At 39.4% G+C, this 18,076-nt stretch overlaps 1 protein-coding gene and 1 long non-coding RNA gene across 3 annotated transcripts; one reads left to right on the top strand and one right to left on the bottom strand.

Annotated features, from left to right (window-relative positions):
• Nucleotides 1-2,992: 2,992 nt before the first annotated feature.
• On the bottom strand, nt 2,993-4,011 carry LOC138369058 (uncharacterized). The gene is made up of 2 exons (XR_011229746.1): nt 3,731-4,011; nt 2,993-3,078 (listed from the first exon to the last, which is right to left on the bottom strand). It is a non-coding gene; the product is annotated as an uncharacterized lncRNA (long non-coding RNA).
• Nucleotides 4,012-4,064: 53 nt separating this feature from the next.
• Nucleotides 4,065-13,340, top strand: LOC138369057 (zinc finger protein 3-like). 2 transcript variants are annotated; one of them, XM_069331999.1, is made up of 2 exons: nt 4,065-5,164; nt 10,428-13,340. In XM_069331999.1, exons 1-2 carry the CDS (start codon nt 4,490-4,492, stop codon nt 11,133-11,135), a joined length of 1,383 nt encoding a protein of 460 aa, XP_069188100.1. In that variant the 5' UTR covers nt 4,065-4,489; the 3' UTR covers nt 11,136-13,340. The 2 variants fall into 2 exon arrangements, with proteins under 2 accessions (XP_069188100.1, XP_069188099.1); XM_069331998.1 differs by having other exon boundaries at nt 10,425-13,340.
• The last annotated feature ends 4,736 nt before the right edge of the window (nt 13,341-18,076 follow it).

The following is an 18,076-nucleotide window of genomic DNA, read 5'->3' as shown; positions in this document are numbered from 1 at the left end:
AATCACATTACAAGTCCAATTATTTCCTAACTGAAGTCTGTAACGCACTATCATGTCATATTTCATAATACAAATTAGGTAAGAGATATGCAATATCAACACAAAATCGTCAGCTACTATTTCCAAAACACATTTATTATATAGCATTAAACTGCTCTTTCACTTCGGGGGCGCTTACGCTGATATGGTTTTTTGGCAATTCCAAATGTTTTTGGGATTGAAAAAATTTTGTTTTTGTCATACATTTTAGTATTTTCATTATAAGGTTTTCTTGATATAAAGCACCATAAGTAATCTCTCTTTTCATCTTTAGTTTTTTGGTCCCAAACTTCCTTAGGAACCAGGTACTTATCTAAATTGGATGATATTATATAATTGCCTTCTCCGTGTAATGCTCTCCTCAGATCTAGCATTTGGAGCGTTGAAACATTGCAAATTTTTTGGTCGTAATGTAAACCGAAAATATAAATGATACATACATTGATTTCAGTACTGTAATATACCAGTTATTGGAGAGTTGAGAAGCGGGACCAAGAAATGCAGAATCTCAATAACCGAAAGAACAATTAGGTTGTACTGAAATTAACGTGGTGATTTATATAGTCTGTAAACAAGTACTATATCTATAAAATATAAAACTTATTTTAATTATCCTGCACTTCAAGAGACCACAAGCATTCTTACTCTCATTTATTTTTGTAGCAGAAATGTTTTGTCTATATTTATTTTATGGAAATTAGTGGTGTTTGAGCAAGCTAATCAACGTCAAAAATGTTTACGTTGTTGTTCTTCATCTGTAGTACTGAGCTCTACACATATGGGTAGCTTTGCCGCAGGCTGTTTACTGCTCTGAGAAATAAACATAAATCATCATGCCTGGAGCCCGCGGTGCCCGGCGCCTTGCTGTGGGAAGTCAGAGATGTTTATGATTCTGGTCTAGGAATACCGTGGGATTTCACCAAAATGTGTTGTATACAATGAAATGATTATACATTGCTATGTTGTGAACATTGTATACAGTACCTCAAGATATAAATCCCAAACCACTTAACTAGCTACCAGATACCTAATTAATTCCCTACTCTCTGTAAATGTCTTCCTGGTGTGTGTGTGTGTGTGTGTGTGTGTGTGTGTGTGTGTGTGTGTGTGTGTGTGTGTGCGTGTGTGTGTGCGTGCGTGTGTGTGTGTGTGTGCGTGTGTGTGTGTGCGTGTGTGCGTGTGTGTGTGTGCGCGTGTGTGTGTGTGTGTGTGTGTGTGTGTGTGTGTGTGTGTGTGTGTGTGTGTGTGTGTGTGTGTGTATACACCCACATATGTGTTGTATGTGGATGCTGAAGTTCAGTCTCTTGTCTATGTATAGGTCAAGGAACTTTCCATAATCATTATTGCTAATGTTAACATTGTGTATCTGAAGTTGAATTTGGTTTCAGGATTTACTTTCGAACAAAAATAGTAGTTGGTCTTTTTTATGTTTGATGTGAGTTTGTTAGTTTACATCCATGAGTGGACTTTTTAAATCTATTATTTTCATTATTATATAGTGCGTTTGGGTTGGGGTCTGAATAGAGGAAGGTAGCACCGTCAGCACTTATGTTTACACTTATTGGAAGTATCTAAGTATCAACTAAAGTATCTTCACACTTGACTTAAACTTTAGTAGCTATTTTCTGGACCATTCCTCAAGTTTCGGAGGTCAACGAAGATGGAATTCACATGAAATGGCTTATGTTACCATCACTAATAATGTTGTGTTTTCTGTCTAGCTTCAGACACGGTTATGTTACAATTGTGTCTTAAAGAGTTGCGCGCAATTAAGCATGATAGAAATCACTTACAATTAATGCAGGATGGTAGAAAATCACTTACAATTAATGCATCAAGTTTGGAGACTTGAATTGAAATTGAAATTGAAATAAGTTTATTGAGGTAAAATACACACAAATGGATGAGGTAGCTCAAGCTATTCTCACCCCGTTCAGTATATCGTGTTAATACATACATAGACACACACACTTGTACACATTTTAGTGTAACAAGCAAGGCAAATAGTTCTGTCTGATGGGTAGAGGCAACTGCACTTGCAGCTGCACCCGTGTGGCGGTGTAGGAAACCATCAATGTATATGATTTGAGAGAGAGAGAGAGAGAGAATGATCTGTGGACAGAGCATCAATATGGCGTAAGGTATTGGGCTTTGCCTCAAGATGAAGCATAATAAAGAACCCGAATATCAGGAGAAAAAATTACATTAAAAACTGTCCACATGATACATATATATAATCATGTTTTAAACATTTTAATTGTATTATTTGCATATATATATATAATTAGGAAGTAATGTTTATCTGGGTAAGTTGTCAGCTTTTATGAACTAATAGCTAGTGCGGCTTGTATATGGGGTACATCCAGTCTCTTACCCTCGACTGCGGCGGTAACTTTATGGTCAGGAAGCCAAAAATATTTATAGTTCAAGTTCAAGTATGTTTATTGAGACAAGAAAAAAATACATCTCAAAGGGATAGAGTAACTTGGGCTATTTCTACCCCCTCTACTTCAAGTCCCTCAAGGGGCGCACAAATTCAGTAAGTACAAATAGACAATTAACATTACAAGAATCCCATTTAACATTGCAGGTTAATATAGTAAGTACAGCATACAATTGTTACACTCTTGGGGCAAAATTTTTGTAGCTCCTAAGTATACTGTCTATCATACCATTATCACACATACAAACAATTTGATGTGGTACATTACTTATTTCCTTATTTCTATAGTTATCAATAAGTTGACACTATAATACATAATGTTCTAAGGTGTGGGCGTGCGGCATACTACATAATTTACACTCCTTATCTTTTTCACTGACATCAACTCCGTATTGCCAGATATATTTGTATCCTAATCTTAATCTCATGTAAATTGAATCCTTCCAAGTTGACTTTCCTTTATCATAGGTGATTACGAGTTTGTATTTATTACTGAATAATTCTTAAGTGTGTTACTACTATCCACTATTGCCATTCTTTTTATCATTTCTTCATCTTCATTTCCTCTTATTATTCCTCTTACATCTGTCTTCATTCTGAAATAAAAACCTTTGACGTTACTTTGCATATATGTACATTAATTATAAAATTGATTGGCTTGTGTGCAGGCCTTCACACTCCCTGAGCGAGCCATCAAGTAACTATAAAAAGGCATATATCTTCACTTTCACTTCAGTTATATTTATACCAAAGTATTAACATGCAGCTTATATGTCTTTCTGATGACATAAAAAACTTCGTTTTTTATAATATATAGATTCAATTAACATTGATTTTCAAAAGGTCATAGTTCCCATCGAAAGGGAGAGCGTCGGCCAAGAAGCCTTGTTTAAAATATGAATATTTTTCCTCTCTAATAAGGTATAATCTCTGTGATGCATTAACACAAACTATTTTATATCTGCCTTTCTGATAACATATATAAATATAATCTTTATTTGTGAATATTTGTTAATTAAGCAATATATCAGAGGGCGTGTAGGGTTCGGTGTTCTATGAACGAAAAGGACTGGAGTAGTTTAAATAGCGAACGCATACCAACGAATAACGCTAGTATCTATATAACAAATTTATTGTCATGTGGAATTGATTTAACTTCCAGACACTTTTTTTTAATAAATATTAAATATTTTGTGGCTGTTTATGAAAAATATTATTATAAATACACATTCTACTTGTTAATATTACCAATTAAATTTGCGACAATTTGAGCCATGAAATACGACGACTGGATCACTGTGTACAGGAGGCTGTTATGGCAGCAAACACTCTCCAGGCGACCATATATCTTGGATAAGTCGCTCCACACAATTGTCGCTTGGACCGTCGACTTCCTATGGCGTCACCTCTCACATATTTACGTCTCATTTCGTTATGAAATTAGATTATTTCAGAGAAAAAATAGGTTTGATCATGTTCTACGTGTAGCACCAACATTATAGTAAGTAAATATACCATATTTCTTCATTACTTACGTAATGCTAATACGTTTTGGGTAGTTTTGGCCTGATTTGGGATGATTGGGGTAATTCTATGGACCCAGCACCACCACTGACCGCCAAGTGCTCACATCAAGTCTAACTCTAAGAAACAACACTCAAGCCTTGACGCTTCTCCCAACATCCGAGAGAGAAAACCTTCACACAAACTTCACGAACGAACGTCAACAACACCTGTCGGCCCTGCCCTCCCTCCTCTTTTATCAGCTGATTCTGGAGCTCTCGGCTACAAACAAATGATGTAGCATCACCCGAAGGCAGCTAAGTACACAGTGACCCAAATGTGATTGAAAAACCAACAAGACCAACCCGTAATTCTCTCTTTTCAACCTCGCTAGTGTTGCTCCCTGGCGACCCCTCCCTGGAGCTAGGAAGCTGTACCCGACGTTCACTGCTGCCTATCAACGAGTCTTCCCTATTTGTTCCTGCCTACATTTATCCTGCTATCATGCAAAGTAAGACCAGTAAGACCCTTAAGAAAGATAGCACACCTAACAAGAATAACCCTACTAGCCAGGCTAACAATATGATTAGTTCAGCTATCTCCCCCTCGGTGGCCGCCGTGGGGGGTACCGACTCTCCCCCCGTCAACAATAACAAACAATCCCAGCTGGGCGCAGCGCCGTCTCCGACTCGGGCCATGCAAGTATTATGTAGCCATATGGACCAACTTAAACGAGCTGCTGCCCCTTGTTCTGACTTCAAGCGTCTTGCTGATAACCCTTGGCTCAAGTTATTAACTCAAGTACATGAAGATCAAATGAAAGTATTCAAAGAGCAGTCGGCCTTAATAATGAACCTGCAAGGCTCATTATTATCTTTGCAGAATAAAGCTGGAGCCTTACTCAAGAACAATCAAGATCTATCTACCAAAGTCGTCCACCTCGAACAAGAATTAAACCTTCTCAAGAACTCGGTTACTAACTTTAATCCAGATGAAACCACTAAAAAACAGGAAGAAATATTGCAACAGTTTGAGAACCATCTGAACAACCCACAACAGCAACACACTGTTACCCAAGACGAGACAGACCAACATAAACTACTTGAGTCCGTAATTATCTCTTCACGTGATTTTCCCCAAGAAACTGTTGGAGAAGACTGTGCTGCCATCGTGATCAAGGTATTGCAGGATAAGTTAAGGTATTCAATCCAAAAAAATGACATCAAATCAGCTTATAGAGTGGGTACCAAATCATCTGGTACTAATAACAGGATACGTATAAAACTAGATAGCTGCTCCATTTTCCTTGTTTCCTGCTCCTCATTTTCCTTGTTCTCCCCATCTCACCCAACCTCAAACAGATAGATATTTCCCTTTATATTGAAGGGTATCTGACTGCACTCGAGTCTCTAACCCTTCCCTACCCTCTTTCCCTCTTCTTCCTACCTACCCTCATCGTCCCCCCCACCTTTGGCTTTTCCCTTTTCTCAGAAAATTTATTATTAAGAAGCACCGAAACAACTGTGTAGATCTCTTAGATAAGAGTATTAGTACTGTCACTTAGGGCTCCATGGAATCACACCATATATTTCACACCTGACTCCATAGAAATTGCCTGGGGGGATGTCGCTAATTGCTAATAGTTTTTAAATCATTTAACTTAAGCCAACTCCGACTACCCTATGTCCATTCCATATCCTGGACTATTTTCCCTGCCAATTTGTGTGAGGATAGCATAGTGGGAAAGAGGGACTTAATGAGCATATATTTACAAAAAATTCACTTGTGCTCCATTAGCATCAGTGATCATATGTATATGCACCAACACAGTATAATTTCAGGAGGCAAGTACAGTATAAATTTCAGGAGGTAAGTACAGTATATTTTTATTAGGTAATTAGAGTAGTTAATGTAGTATAATTACAGCAGATTTCCAATGTATTCCACAGCCTTTAATGCAAATGAAAGGGAGGTAGATATTGAAAAAGTAAGAAAAACGTGACACCATTCAAAAATTTATGATAATGCATACATCAAGATACTATCCCTATGTTATTTTAATTATTTGATGAACATTCCAGAGGTTTTGTCTAAATTTTCTCCAAGTTCTGTAAGTTTCACAAACTGTACATTTTACTAATTAATAGATAGGTGCCGGTCGGCCGAGCGGACAGCACACTGGACTTGTGATCCTGTGGTCTCGGGTTCGATCCCGGGCACCGGCGAGAAACAATGGGCAGAGTTTCTTTCACCCTATGCCCCTGTTACCTAGCAGTAAATAGGTACCTGGGTGTTAGTCAGCTGTCACAGGCTGCTTCCTGGGGGTGGAGGCCTGGTCGAGGACCGGGCCGCAGGGACACAAAAAAATGCCCCGAAATTAACTCAAGATAACAAGATAACCTTCCGTAAGTCTGATCTTATCTCATCTGCAGTCGCTAGTAAATCCACTGTTTATGTGAATGAATGTCTGACCAGGTTCAGGCAAAATCTCTTTTTTTAAACTGCATGGTTTCTGCAAAAATTCCCCTGCAATTAAACACTGTTTTGTGCGAGATGGTAAAATTATAGCTAGGAGGACTGACACTGGAAAAACCTATTCAATAACCACTGAAGCTCACCTTAATTCTTTCCTCAGTGACTGTGGGATAGCTGCTGTATAGCCTGAATTCAAATTATAATCACATTTAACTACCATTGTGTACTTTAGCTCTGCCTTTCCTTTCAAAAGGTTTTAACTTTAGTTAAAAAAAAAAAAAAGTCATTTATTATTTTCTTTTTTCATTTTACTCCCATGTTCCATAGTACACTGGCTTTGCCTGTGTCCTCTAGTATTACAGTAACTTCATTATCCAGTGTTCCTGAGTGTATCACTATTTAAACTACCTCAGTTTGTTTTTAGTGTAACTTTAGTATTCAACTATAGTGTACTTAGTTTAGTAAGCAAGCTTTTCATTTTATAGTTATAATTGCTTTTTGACTTTTTTGGTCATCTATTGTTACTAATTACTCTAGTTAATTTTTTACATTCCTAGTTCCCATTAAGTTTTTTTTATTTAAATTACCATTAAGTTTATATTACTTTAGAATTTTTATTCTACTTTTTTCTTTGTTTTCTATTTTGTAATTTGCCATTCTTGCCTTGTTTTCCTGCAAACAGCCTTTTTATGCAGACAAGTATAGACCCAGAACTAAACCTCTTATCCACTATCTATGACAATCATCACTTTAATGATCTAAATTGCAGACATTTTACAGCACATGATGTAAACAATGTATTAACACATAATCACAATATCTCTGTAATCAACTTGAACATTAGATCCCTAGGTAAACACTTCGATGATGTTAGTGCCTTGATTGAAACTATTAACAAATTCACTTTTATTATACTTACTGAAACGTGGTTGAAAGAGGATACTACTCAACTCTTTAACATGCCTAACTACTCGGCAATTCACAACTGTCGTCAAATTCAGAGAGGTGGTGGTACTGCTCTTTACTACCACCAAGAACTAACATGCTTAAAAGTAATTAGAACTAGAGACTGCTGTGGGGAGTATATCTTCGCCAGCTTCAGAGTCAAGGATGCCGAGTCTGTCCTGTCTGTGGGTACAGTCTATAGAATTCCCAACACTGATGTGTCCGAATTCAACTCAAACCTTAGAAATCTAATACAGACTGAACAAAAACCATCTAATTATCGCAGGTGACTTTAATATTGACCTCTGCGAGCCTGAACACCCTACTGCTGTTAGCTTCCTCAACTGTATGAATTCCTGCTTCCTCATACCCTTAATCACTAGACCTACTAGAATCACTGACAGTACTGCCACGACTCTAGATCACATCTGGACCAACATAACCTCTACGCTTACTTCAGGTATAATCACCGATAGCACAACAGACCATTATCCCACATTTCTCTTAACTAATATTAGCAAACCTCCTCTAGAGTCAAGGGAGTTAAGTTTTAGGCTGCACAATGAAACTGCTATAGACAATTTTATAACTGCTGCTGACAATGTCAACTGGGAGTCCGAGTTAGGTAACATAGGGGACATCAACCTAGCAGTGCAATCTTTTCTTCAAAAAACTCTTAGCCTGTATAACACCCACTGTCCTATGCTTACAAAACAAGTCACAAGCAAAAGACTTAACAATCCCTGGCTTACAAAGGGAATACTTAAATCCATTAATAAAAAACATGACCTTGAGAAGAAGTATAGGTTAGGAATTGTCTCCAAAGAATTCTCAAAGAATTACTCGTTATTGCTTTCCAAGATAATTAGACGAGCCAAAACTAAATACTACGAAGATAAATTTACCCAAATAAAGAGCAACATTAAAAAAACTTGGAGCACAATTTCTCAATATTGGGATCAAAGAAGATTTTAAATAACAAACCAACACTCCTGTCCAATAACGATGGTCAGCTTTCAGCCTCTGATTCTGCTATTGAGTTCAATAGGTTCTTCCCTTCCATTGGGTCATCCCTTGCAAATGATATTCCATCTTCCAGTACTGATGTTAAGGACTATCTTACAGGTAACTATCCACAGTCTCTGTACCTAAAGCCTATTAATTCCACTGACGTTAATGAGATAATCCTTTCCCTTAAAATCAAGTCTAGTGCCCTTGAGGAGATGCCAACTTTAATTTACAAAAAAGCCTCCAGATCTTTAGCCCCTGCTATTGCATTGCTCTTCAACAAGTCACTTGAACTCCAAACCTTTCCAGATATTCTAAAAAAAGCGAGAGTAACCCCTGTACACGAATGTGGTGATCTCTCAGATGTTAACAACTACAGACCTATATCAATCCTGCCTAACTTGTCAAAAATTTTTGAAAAACTAATCTATAAGCAGCTTTACTCTTATCTAGCCAAACACAATATACTTAGCTCTTGCCAATGTGGCTTCAGACCCAAAAAAGCACTAACGATACACTTATTAGTATGATTAACTTGATTCATGCAGCTCTTGATAAAAATGAGTTCCCTGTTGGGTTATTTGTGGACCTGCGTAAGGCTTTTGACACTGTCAACCACCAAAACCTTCTTCTTAAATTGCATCATTATGGAGTCAGAGGACACTCCCTGCAATACCTCAAATCTTACCTTACTGACAGGCTCCAGTATGTTTCTGTGAATAATTCAATTTCTCCCACCCTACTCATCAACATTGGTGTTCCTCTGGGCAGCATACTTGGCCCCCTCCTCATTCTCATCTACATTAATGACTTTCCAAATGCCTCCCAACACTTCAAACCAATTCTATTTGCTGACGATACAACCTTCATTTACTCCAGTCCTGACCCCCTTGCTCTAAATGCCACAGTAAATACTGAGCTAAATAAAGTCCATCTTTGGCTAACTGCCAACAAACTCACCCTTAACATTGACAAAACCTTCTATATTCTGTTTGGCAATAAATCCTATAATCAAATAAATCTCAAAATAAACAATACCCAAATTTGTAACAAATTAGATGGAATATTCCTTGGCGTTCTCATTGCCACAAGCTGAATTTTCAGGGACACATTCTAAATATATCAAAATAGTTTCAAAAACTGTTGGCATTCTTTCTAAGATCAGATATTATGTACCCCGCCCTGCTCTGGTGACTATTACTCCCTCATCTATCCATATCTCAACTATGGTATTTGTGCTTGGGGTTCTACTACCCAAAATCATTTACGTCCTCCAATTACTCAACACAAAGCTGCTATTAGGACAATATCCAACTCTGGCCCCAGACATCACTCGGTACCCCTACTCAAATCTCTGAATATGTTAGATATGAAGTCACTGCACATTCTCTCGTGTGTATTATACATATATAAAATGCTGAACTGTAATGCCAATCCTGACCTCAAAAGCTTCATAGAAGGTTGTAGCAGAACCCATGAGCACCACACCAGAAATAAATACAGTTTTGATATTCCAAGAGTATGATTGAATCAATCTAGAAATGCTCTACAAATCAAGGGACCCAGAATGTGGAATGACCTTCCCAACCATATTAAAGACTGTACCTCTCTCAACCAGTTTAAGATAAAAACGAAGCTATACCTAATATATTCCCTGTTATCTACCTTACCCCTCTATTGTCAACCCATGTCTGCTTTTTTTTAAAACAATGCTGTTTGTCGACCTAATTGTATTTGTGCTGCTTTTTCAGCCATGTTCCCCCCCCCCTTTTTTATCTCTTTTTTTTTTATTTGTTCTCAACACTTATTATTCTTTATGCTCAATTAGTATTAAGCTTTAGTCATTTAAGTTTTTCATGCCCGAAACGCTTTGCGTAATAGTGGCTTTAGGCATTGTATGTACTAGCCCTATCTATAAACCCATCATTCTTTGTAAAATCTTTTGTATGTATGTACCTTACCTCAATAAAAATTTATTTGCTTATTTATTTAAACTGCACCTGTCATGAAGAAGAAGAAGACTCACCAGTGTCCACAGTGTCTGAAGGTATTCACCCGTCCTGGACATGTGAAGCGTCACATGTTAGTGCATTCAGGTGACAAACCTCATGAATGTCCAGAGTGTGGGAAGAGATTCAATCAGCTTGTACATATGACGACTCACAGGATGGTGCATGCGGATGAGAGACCTTTTCAATGTGCCGAGTGTTGCAAAAAATTTAGAGAACGTGGAACTATAATAAAGCTCATGTTTGTGCATTCAGGTGACAAACCGCATGTATGTCTAGAGTGTGGGAAGAGATTCAGTCAGCATGGAAGTATGAAGATTCACATGTTAGTGCATACAGATGACAAACATCACGAGTGTCCAGAGTGTGGGAAGAGATTCAGTCAGCATGGAAGTATGAAGACTCACATGTTAGTGCATACAGGTGACAAACCTCACGAGTGTCCAGAGTGTGGGAAGAGATTCAGTCAGCGTGGAAATATGAAGACTCACAGGATGGTGCATGCGGATGAGAGACCTTTTCAATGTGCCAAGTGTGGTAAAAAATTAAGAGATCGTAGATCTATAATACAGCACATGTTAGGGCATTCAGGTGACAAACCTCACGAGTGTCCAGAGTGTGGGAAGAGATTTAGTCATCTTGGACATATGAAGAGGCACAAGATGATACATGCAGATAATAGGCCAAACACTTTGAGTGTGAAAGATAATTAAGAGAATGTTGAAGGATAATGAGCCACATAAGGGTATATTAGCATACTTTTAATCTAACAGTGTGCTATCACAATGTCAGTTGGACGTTCTTCAGAGGTAATTATAATTTGTTTGACAAACTTCACAATGAAAGGTAAAGATATGAAGATATTTTATTATATTGTTCTTTTATGAAAGTTAGATGACCAAGCAAGAACTAGAGAAGCTGTCACTAGGAAAACTCAAAATTGCTTATAAGTATAGAAATCTCTGAATATGTTAGATATGAAGTCACTGCACATTCTCTCGTGTGTATTATACATATATAAAATGCTGAACTGTAATGCCAATCCTGACCTCAAAAGCTTCATAGAAGGTTGTAGCAGAACCCATGAGCACCACACCAGAAATAAATACAGTTTTGATATTCCAAGAGTATGATTGAATCAATCTAGAAATGCTCTACAAATCAAGGGACCCAGAATGTGGAATGACCTTCCCAACCATATTAAAGACTGTACCTCTCTCAACCAGTTTAAGATAAAAACGAAGCTATACCTAATATATTCCCTGTTATCTACCTTACCCCTCTATTGTCAACCCATGTCTGCTTTTTTTTAAAACAATGCTGTTTGTCGACCTAATTGTATTTGTGCTGCTTTTTCAGCCATGTTCCCCCCCCCCCTTTTTTATCTCTTTTTTTTTTATTTGTTCTCAACACTTATTATTCTTTATGCTCAATTAGTATTAAGTTTTAGTCATTTAAGTTTTTCATGCCCGAAACGCTTTGCGTAATAGTGGCTTTAGGCATTGTATGTACTAGCCCTATCTATAAACCCATCATTCTTTGTAAAATCTTTTGTATGTATGTACCTTACCTCAATAAAAATTTATTTATTTATTTATTTATTTAAACTGCACCTGTCATGAAGAAGAAGAAGACTCACTAGTGTCCACAGTGTCTGAAGGTATTCACCCGTCCTGGACATGTGAAGCGTCACATGTTAGTGCATTCAGGTGACAAACCTCATGAATGTCCAGAGTGTGGGAAGAGATTCAATCAGCTTGTACATATGACGACTCACAGGATGGTGCATGCGGATGAGAGACCTTTTCAATGTGCCGAGTGTGGCAAAAAATTTAGAGAACGTGGAACTATAATAAAGCTCATGTTTGTGCATTCAGGTGACAAACCGCATGAATGTCTAGAGTGTGGGAAGAGATTCAGTCAGCATGGAAGTATGAAGATTCACATGTTAGTGCATACAGATGACAAACATCACGAGTGTCCAGGTGGGAAGAGATTCAGTCAGCATGGAAGTATGAAGACTCACATGTTAGTGCATACAGGTGACAAACCTCACGAGTGTCCAGAGTGTGGGAAGAGATTCAGTCAGCGTGGAAATATGAAGACTCACAGGATGGTGCATGCGGATGAGAGACCTTTTCAATGTGCCAAGTGTGGTAAAAAATTTAGAGATCGTAGATCTATAATACAGCACATGTTAGGGCATTCAGGTGACAAACCTCACGAGTGTCCAGAGTGTGGGAAGAGATTTAGTCATCTTGGACATATGAAGAGGCACAAGATGATACATGCAGATAATAGGCCAAACACTTTGAGTGTGAAAGATAATTAAGAGAATGTTGAAGGATAATGAGCCACATAAGGGTATATTAACATACTTTTAATCTAACAGTGTGCTATCACAATGTCAGTTGGATGTTCTTCAGAGGTAATTATAATTTGTTTGACAAACTTCACAATGAAAGGTAAAGATATGAAGATATTTTATTATATTGTTCTTTTATGAAAGTTAGATGACCAAGCAAGAACTAGAGAAGCTGTCACTAGGAAAACTCAAAATTGCTTATAAGTATAGAAATATCTTTAATTTAGCAAAGGTAAAACAAAGCTTTAAATGCTTTTCTTCATATATATGTAAATAATGTGCTTCCTTTTTTTGCTTCCTGTGGAAATTTATTTAAAATGTAATATACTCTGTAGCTAAGTTATGGACATTTTTGTTGTAATATTATTTACCATTGGAGTTGGTGAAGAAGACAATCTGAGATGTACTTAAGGTGACACTATTTGATTGGTAAGGAAATGTATATTAATCGAGGAATCTTCTCACGAGATTCATATGCAAACTGATGTCCATTTTTTATTTTTTGTTTAGGCCTATTTATGAGTTCTATTCTTGATTATAAATATTTCACCGAAGAGCATGTTGAAGGCTGATTGGCATTTATAGCTGTCAGTCAAGTTAATATGAAATTTAAATTTATATTACTCTAAAAATTTATCACTCTAAATTTACCAGAAATTTATTACTCTAGCCTAACTTTATCAGTTATGCTGTAATTGTCTGGGAATAATATTTTACCCGATTTACCTGAGGGCCACTAACCCGAGTGGCCTCAGTGAGAACAGGAAGTCGTCGGCTTGTTGAAGGTTCTCTTCCCCCTCCCAGTTTGCCTTCATGATTTTTTCCAGGTATATTTTGAAATTCAGCACAGTTTTGGCAGTTATGGGTTTGGTGGGTCGGCAGTTCCATTGATCAATAACCCTGTGGGTGGAAAACCCTGATTCAAAGTTATATTAGTCTGATTGGCAATTATATTATCCTGACTGTCAATTTATATAAAAAAATTATATCAAAGAGATATTTATGTTGTGGTGCTTGTGGGTTCTATTACGTCTATCAATGGAGAGTTTCAGATCAGGGTTCGTATTTAGGAACAAGGTTTTGTACTTGTAAATAGCACAAGAGAATGTGTAGAGCGAGTGTATATGTAGCATGTTCAGGGATTTTAAACAGAGAGGTTGGGTGTTGTTTGAAGACAGTTTTATTGTTATGATAGCACATTTTTGTTGGGTGATGATGGGTTTGAGGTAGTTTGCAGTGGATGAATGAACCCCATGCATAGATACTGTATGTTGAGATACCAACATTAATTTACAAAAAAAAGCCTCTAGATTTTTAGCTCCAGCCATTGCATTGCTCTACAACAAATTATTTGAACTCTAAACCTTTCCTGATATTTTGAGAAAAAAAGCAAGAGTAACCTTAGTCCATAAAAGCAGCAATCTCACTGAAGTCAACAATTATAGACCAATATCAATTCTGCCGACTTTGTCTAAATTATTTTAAAGTTAATTTACACGCAGCCTTACTCCTATTTATACTTAGTTCTTCCCATAATGGCTTCAGGCCCAAAAAAGGACCAATCATGCCCAATTAGTATGATTAATTTCATTTATGCAGCCCTTGGAAAACTTATTCATTTATTTATTGACCTACATAAGACGTTTTGACACTGTAAACACATTAACTTTCTTAAATTGCAACATTACGGAGTAAGAGGTCACTCCCTCCAATACCTACAATCTTACCTCATGCAGTGACAGGCTCCAGTATGTCTCTGTGAATGATTCCAATTTTCCCACTCTACCCATAAACACTGGTGTCTCACCGGGCAGTATTCTTCACCCTCTCGTCTTTTTCATCTCTCCCTCCCTTTCCAGCTCGTTGCCATCGTGAGGGGGCTTGGTTGGCGGATGCTAGAGTGTGATGCTCCATGGGACAGTGTCCTCTGTCCTTTTGAAGCCTTATGCTCCTGCTGCCTTCTTCACTAATTGTGCTGAATGCTTTTTCCTACTAAGTTTAATTTTTCCTTCCCAATTCTCCTTTTTAATTGCTATTTCCCAGCGACTTTTTGCTATTCTTGATCATTCTTTTAGATGTCATCTTCTGTTTTGACACTGGGTGTTAGGTGAGGCACAGTCTCTCGCCCGTAAAACTGTGGTACCCGAAATTGTTGAGCAAAGGGACACTTTTATTGTCACTCTTTTTCTTCGTTGCTGAGCCCAATCTTGATGGACTGTTGGTTCTTAAAGTGGTGATTGCAGGGCATATATCCACGATGCACCCCTGGGGGGAAGGGGCACATCTTATCGGGTGTCTTATCCTCTAATTGTGGCGCCATAGTGGGTATGAGGGCTTGTTTGTTGATGAAATAATTACCTGTTCATTTACATGCTGATATCTGACACTTATTTTTAACTTCTCAAATGTGGGGTGGGAGACCAGGGCCCCGAGTCGGACTGTGATGGAAAGCCGGGCTCTGTAGCCCCCGCTACATTGGGCCCAGACTGGACTACTCCCCCGCTCCCCTTCCTCTTCTGTGGTTGGGTCGAGCCCCAAGCCCCCTGTGGTGACTACCTCGTCCCCTAGTACGACTCCATCTCTCATTGTGACTACTGCACCTTATGACCCCCCCCTCTCTCTCTCTCTCTCTTGGGGTTTCTCACCACCGTCCCCGCCATGGCCGCTCTCGCATGCTTCCTTCCCATACCAATTCGTACCATGCCTTGTTTGATCTTGCTACGTGGACTAAGTCAAAATCAAATCAAATCAAATGTTTATTTAGGTAAGATACATACAAGAGATTTTACAAAGAGTGATGGATTTATAGATAGGGCTAATACATACAATGCCTAAAGCCACTATTACGCAAAGCGTTTCGGGCATGAAAAACTTAAATGACTAAAGCTTAATACTAATTGAGCATAAAGAATAAAATGAGTTTAGAACAAATAAAAAAAAAGAGATAAAAAGGGGGGAACATGGCTGAAAAAGCAGCACAAATACAATTCGGTCGACAAACAGCGTCATTTAAAAAAAAAAAACACATTGGTTGACAATAGAGGGGTAAGGTAGGCTACAGGGAATTTATTAGGTATAGCTTCGTTTTTATCTTAAACTGGTTGAGAGAGGTACAGTCTTTAACATGGTTGGGAAGGTCATTCCACATTCTAGGTCTCTTGATACTTTGACTTACTCCCTTGAAGTACTTTGACCTCCATCATTTAGATTCTACTGCTGACAATTTCTCCCTCCATAGGCACCTTGTTGGTTCAGTAGATGCCTCTGTTACTTTTAACCCCACCCATCTCGGTACGCATGTTGTTCCTGCTTCTTCTCGGGATGCAGCTGTCCACTTGGCGACTTTGTCCTGCATTGAGGTGACCCCCCTGTTCGGGTCTCCAAGAATGCTCAGTTAAGTGCCAGTGTTGGCACTGTTCTCCTCCCACACCATGTTACAACCGGTATTAGGAACCTCAAGGACTGCCACGAAGATATTAAACATGTTCTCGAGGCCCAAGGCCATTCTGTTCTCCAGGTTTACACGTTCACGACCCCCTCGTGTCTGTCGCCATCTGTCCCTTCGGCTTGTGAAAATTACCTTTGATGGTTGGACACTTCCGCCCTCTGTTATTCTTGCTGGTGCCAGATGCTCCATTCAGGAGTACATACCCTCTTCTCGGCTTTGTAATAAGTGCTGGAAGTTCGGACATGGTGCCCTCAAATGCTCCAGTATTCTCTCTCTCTGCCCTATGTGTGGGAACGAAGGTCACTCTAAGTCGGAGTGCACTTCTCCCCAGGCTCGCGGCCTCAATTGCGGTGATGCCCACCCTACCTTCTCTCGCGCGTGTATCCATTACAAACTTGAGGCAGCCGTCCTCAACATGAAGCACTGGGAACGTTTGTCATTTCCTGAGGCGAGGCGCCAAGTTCACCATCCCCCTCCTCCCCCTTTCGCTGGGGTTTTTTACGCTCACGTGTTGCGCTCTTCCTCTCCTCGTCCTTCCCACCTTCCTCAGTCTCAACAGTTTCCAGGCCTTACACCCAGATACGCCCACCGCCTGCTCCCCTGTTCCTTTACATTCTGACCCGAAGGGTCCCCCCTCCTGGTTCTCTGTCTGGGGTTCCCCTTCTTTCTACCCAGTTTGCCATGTCTCCTTTCTCATCTCCCCTTGATCCTCCTTCCCATCCTTCTCCTCTGTCTCTTAGCTCTCCACGCTGCCTGTCTGTGCGAGCTGATATCCATCCTTCTCCTAGTGATCATCGTGTTGTTCGCTTTCGTTCTTCTTCTGTTTAGACGTTTGAGTCTGTTGCCCAGTACGTTGCTGCTGGAACACCTGCCTCTCTGAGTCAGAAGCAAAAGCCTGGCTTATCTTCTTCCTCCTCCCCGACTGGTAAGAAAGCTTCACTTTCATCCTCGCCTCCTACCTCTGACTCTATCGCTCCACCTCTCCCATTTCCTGTTCCTGCTGTGGAGGTTTCTTTGGCCCCTGCTACCCTCTCGGTTCCTGCACTTGCTGAGGTGTGCTTCCTGGTTTCTGCCCCTCCTGCTGTCCTTGAAAGTCCCTCTCGGTTGCCTCCTCCACTGATCCCTGCTCATCTGCCTCTGGTCTGTCCTCCCACTCCCTTCCCTCCATCCTTACTCAGTTTACCCATGCCCACTATCCCTGACTTCGCTGACCCTGATCCTGTTCCTGTACTTCTTTGACATGCTGTGTTCATTTTTAACCTTTGTTTCTTCATTGTTCTCTGTTCCTGTCCTTTCTCTTTTTGTCAATGTCTATTCTTCAATGGAATATTCGTGGATATTACGCCAATTTCCATAAACTCCAACTTTTGATTTCACAGTTTTCGCTCCTTTGTGTCCGTCTCCAGGAGCCGATGCTTGGTGCTCATCCTAGTCGCTTCCGTGATTATTCCTTTCTCTCCCCCATGGCCCCCCCCCTTCAGATTTTGCTGGGGCCAATAACTTTTTTGCTTTTGATTCGTTCTGATGTTCCCTTCATCCCCTTACTTTTTCCATCACCTCTCCAATGTTCTGTTGCCCGTGTCTTTGTGCGTAAATGGTACACAGTTTTTGCAGGAGCACAGAGTCTGCTCCTGCTGGGTGATTTCAGTTGTCGACATACCCTCCGGGGTGAAGTTCTGACAAGCACCCGGGGTCGCCTTCTTGAACCGCTCATCCTCTCTTCTTCCCTGTCTCTAAGGAATTCTGATGAGCCCACTCATTTGGACTCTTGGACTGCACCCTTTCCTGTCTTGATTTTTTGTTTGTTTGTTGTCTCTGTACTTGAATTTCACATGGCAGGT

This window comes from Procambarus clarkii, chromosome 26 (assembly GCF_040958095.1).
Source record: "Procambarus clarkii isolate CNS0578487 chromosome 26, FALCON_Pclarkii_2.0, whole genome shotgun sequence".
In the NCBI taxonomy this organism is placed as follows: Eukaryota; Metazoa; Arthropoda; class Malacostraca; order Decapoda; family Cambaridae; genus Procambarus; species Procambarus clarkii.
This window is presented reverse-complemented; position numbering and strand designations above follow the sequence as displayed.

What these genes read in the sequence shown, in the direction of transcription:
- LOC138369057 (XM_069331998.1), top strand. Translation starts at nt 4,490, where the DNA reads ATGCAAAGTAAGACCAGTAAGACCCTTAAGAAAGATAGCACACCTAAC. An exon ending in GTGCTGCCATCGTGATCAAG is followed by an intron (nt 5,165 to 10,424) that starts GTATTGCAGGAT and finishes CCTGTCATGAAG; the next exon opens with AAGAAGAAGACTCACCAGTG.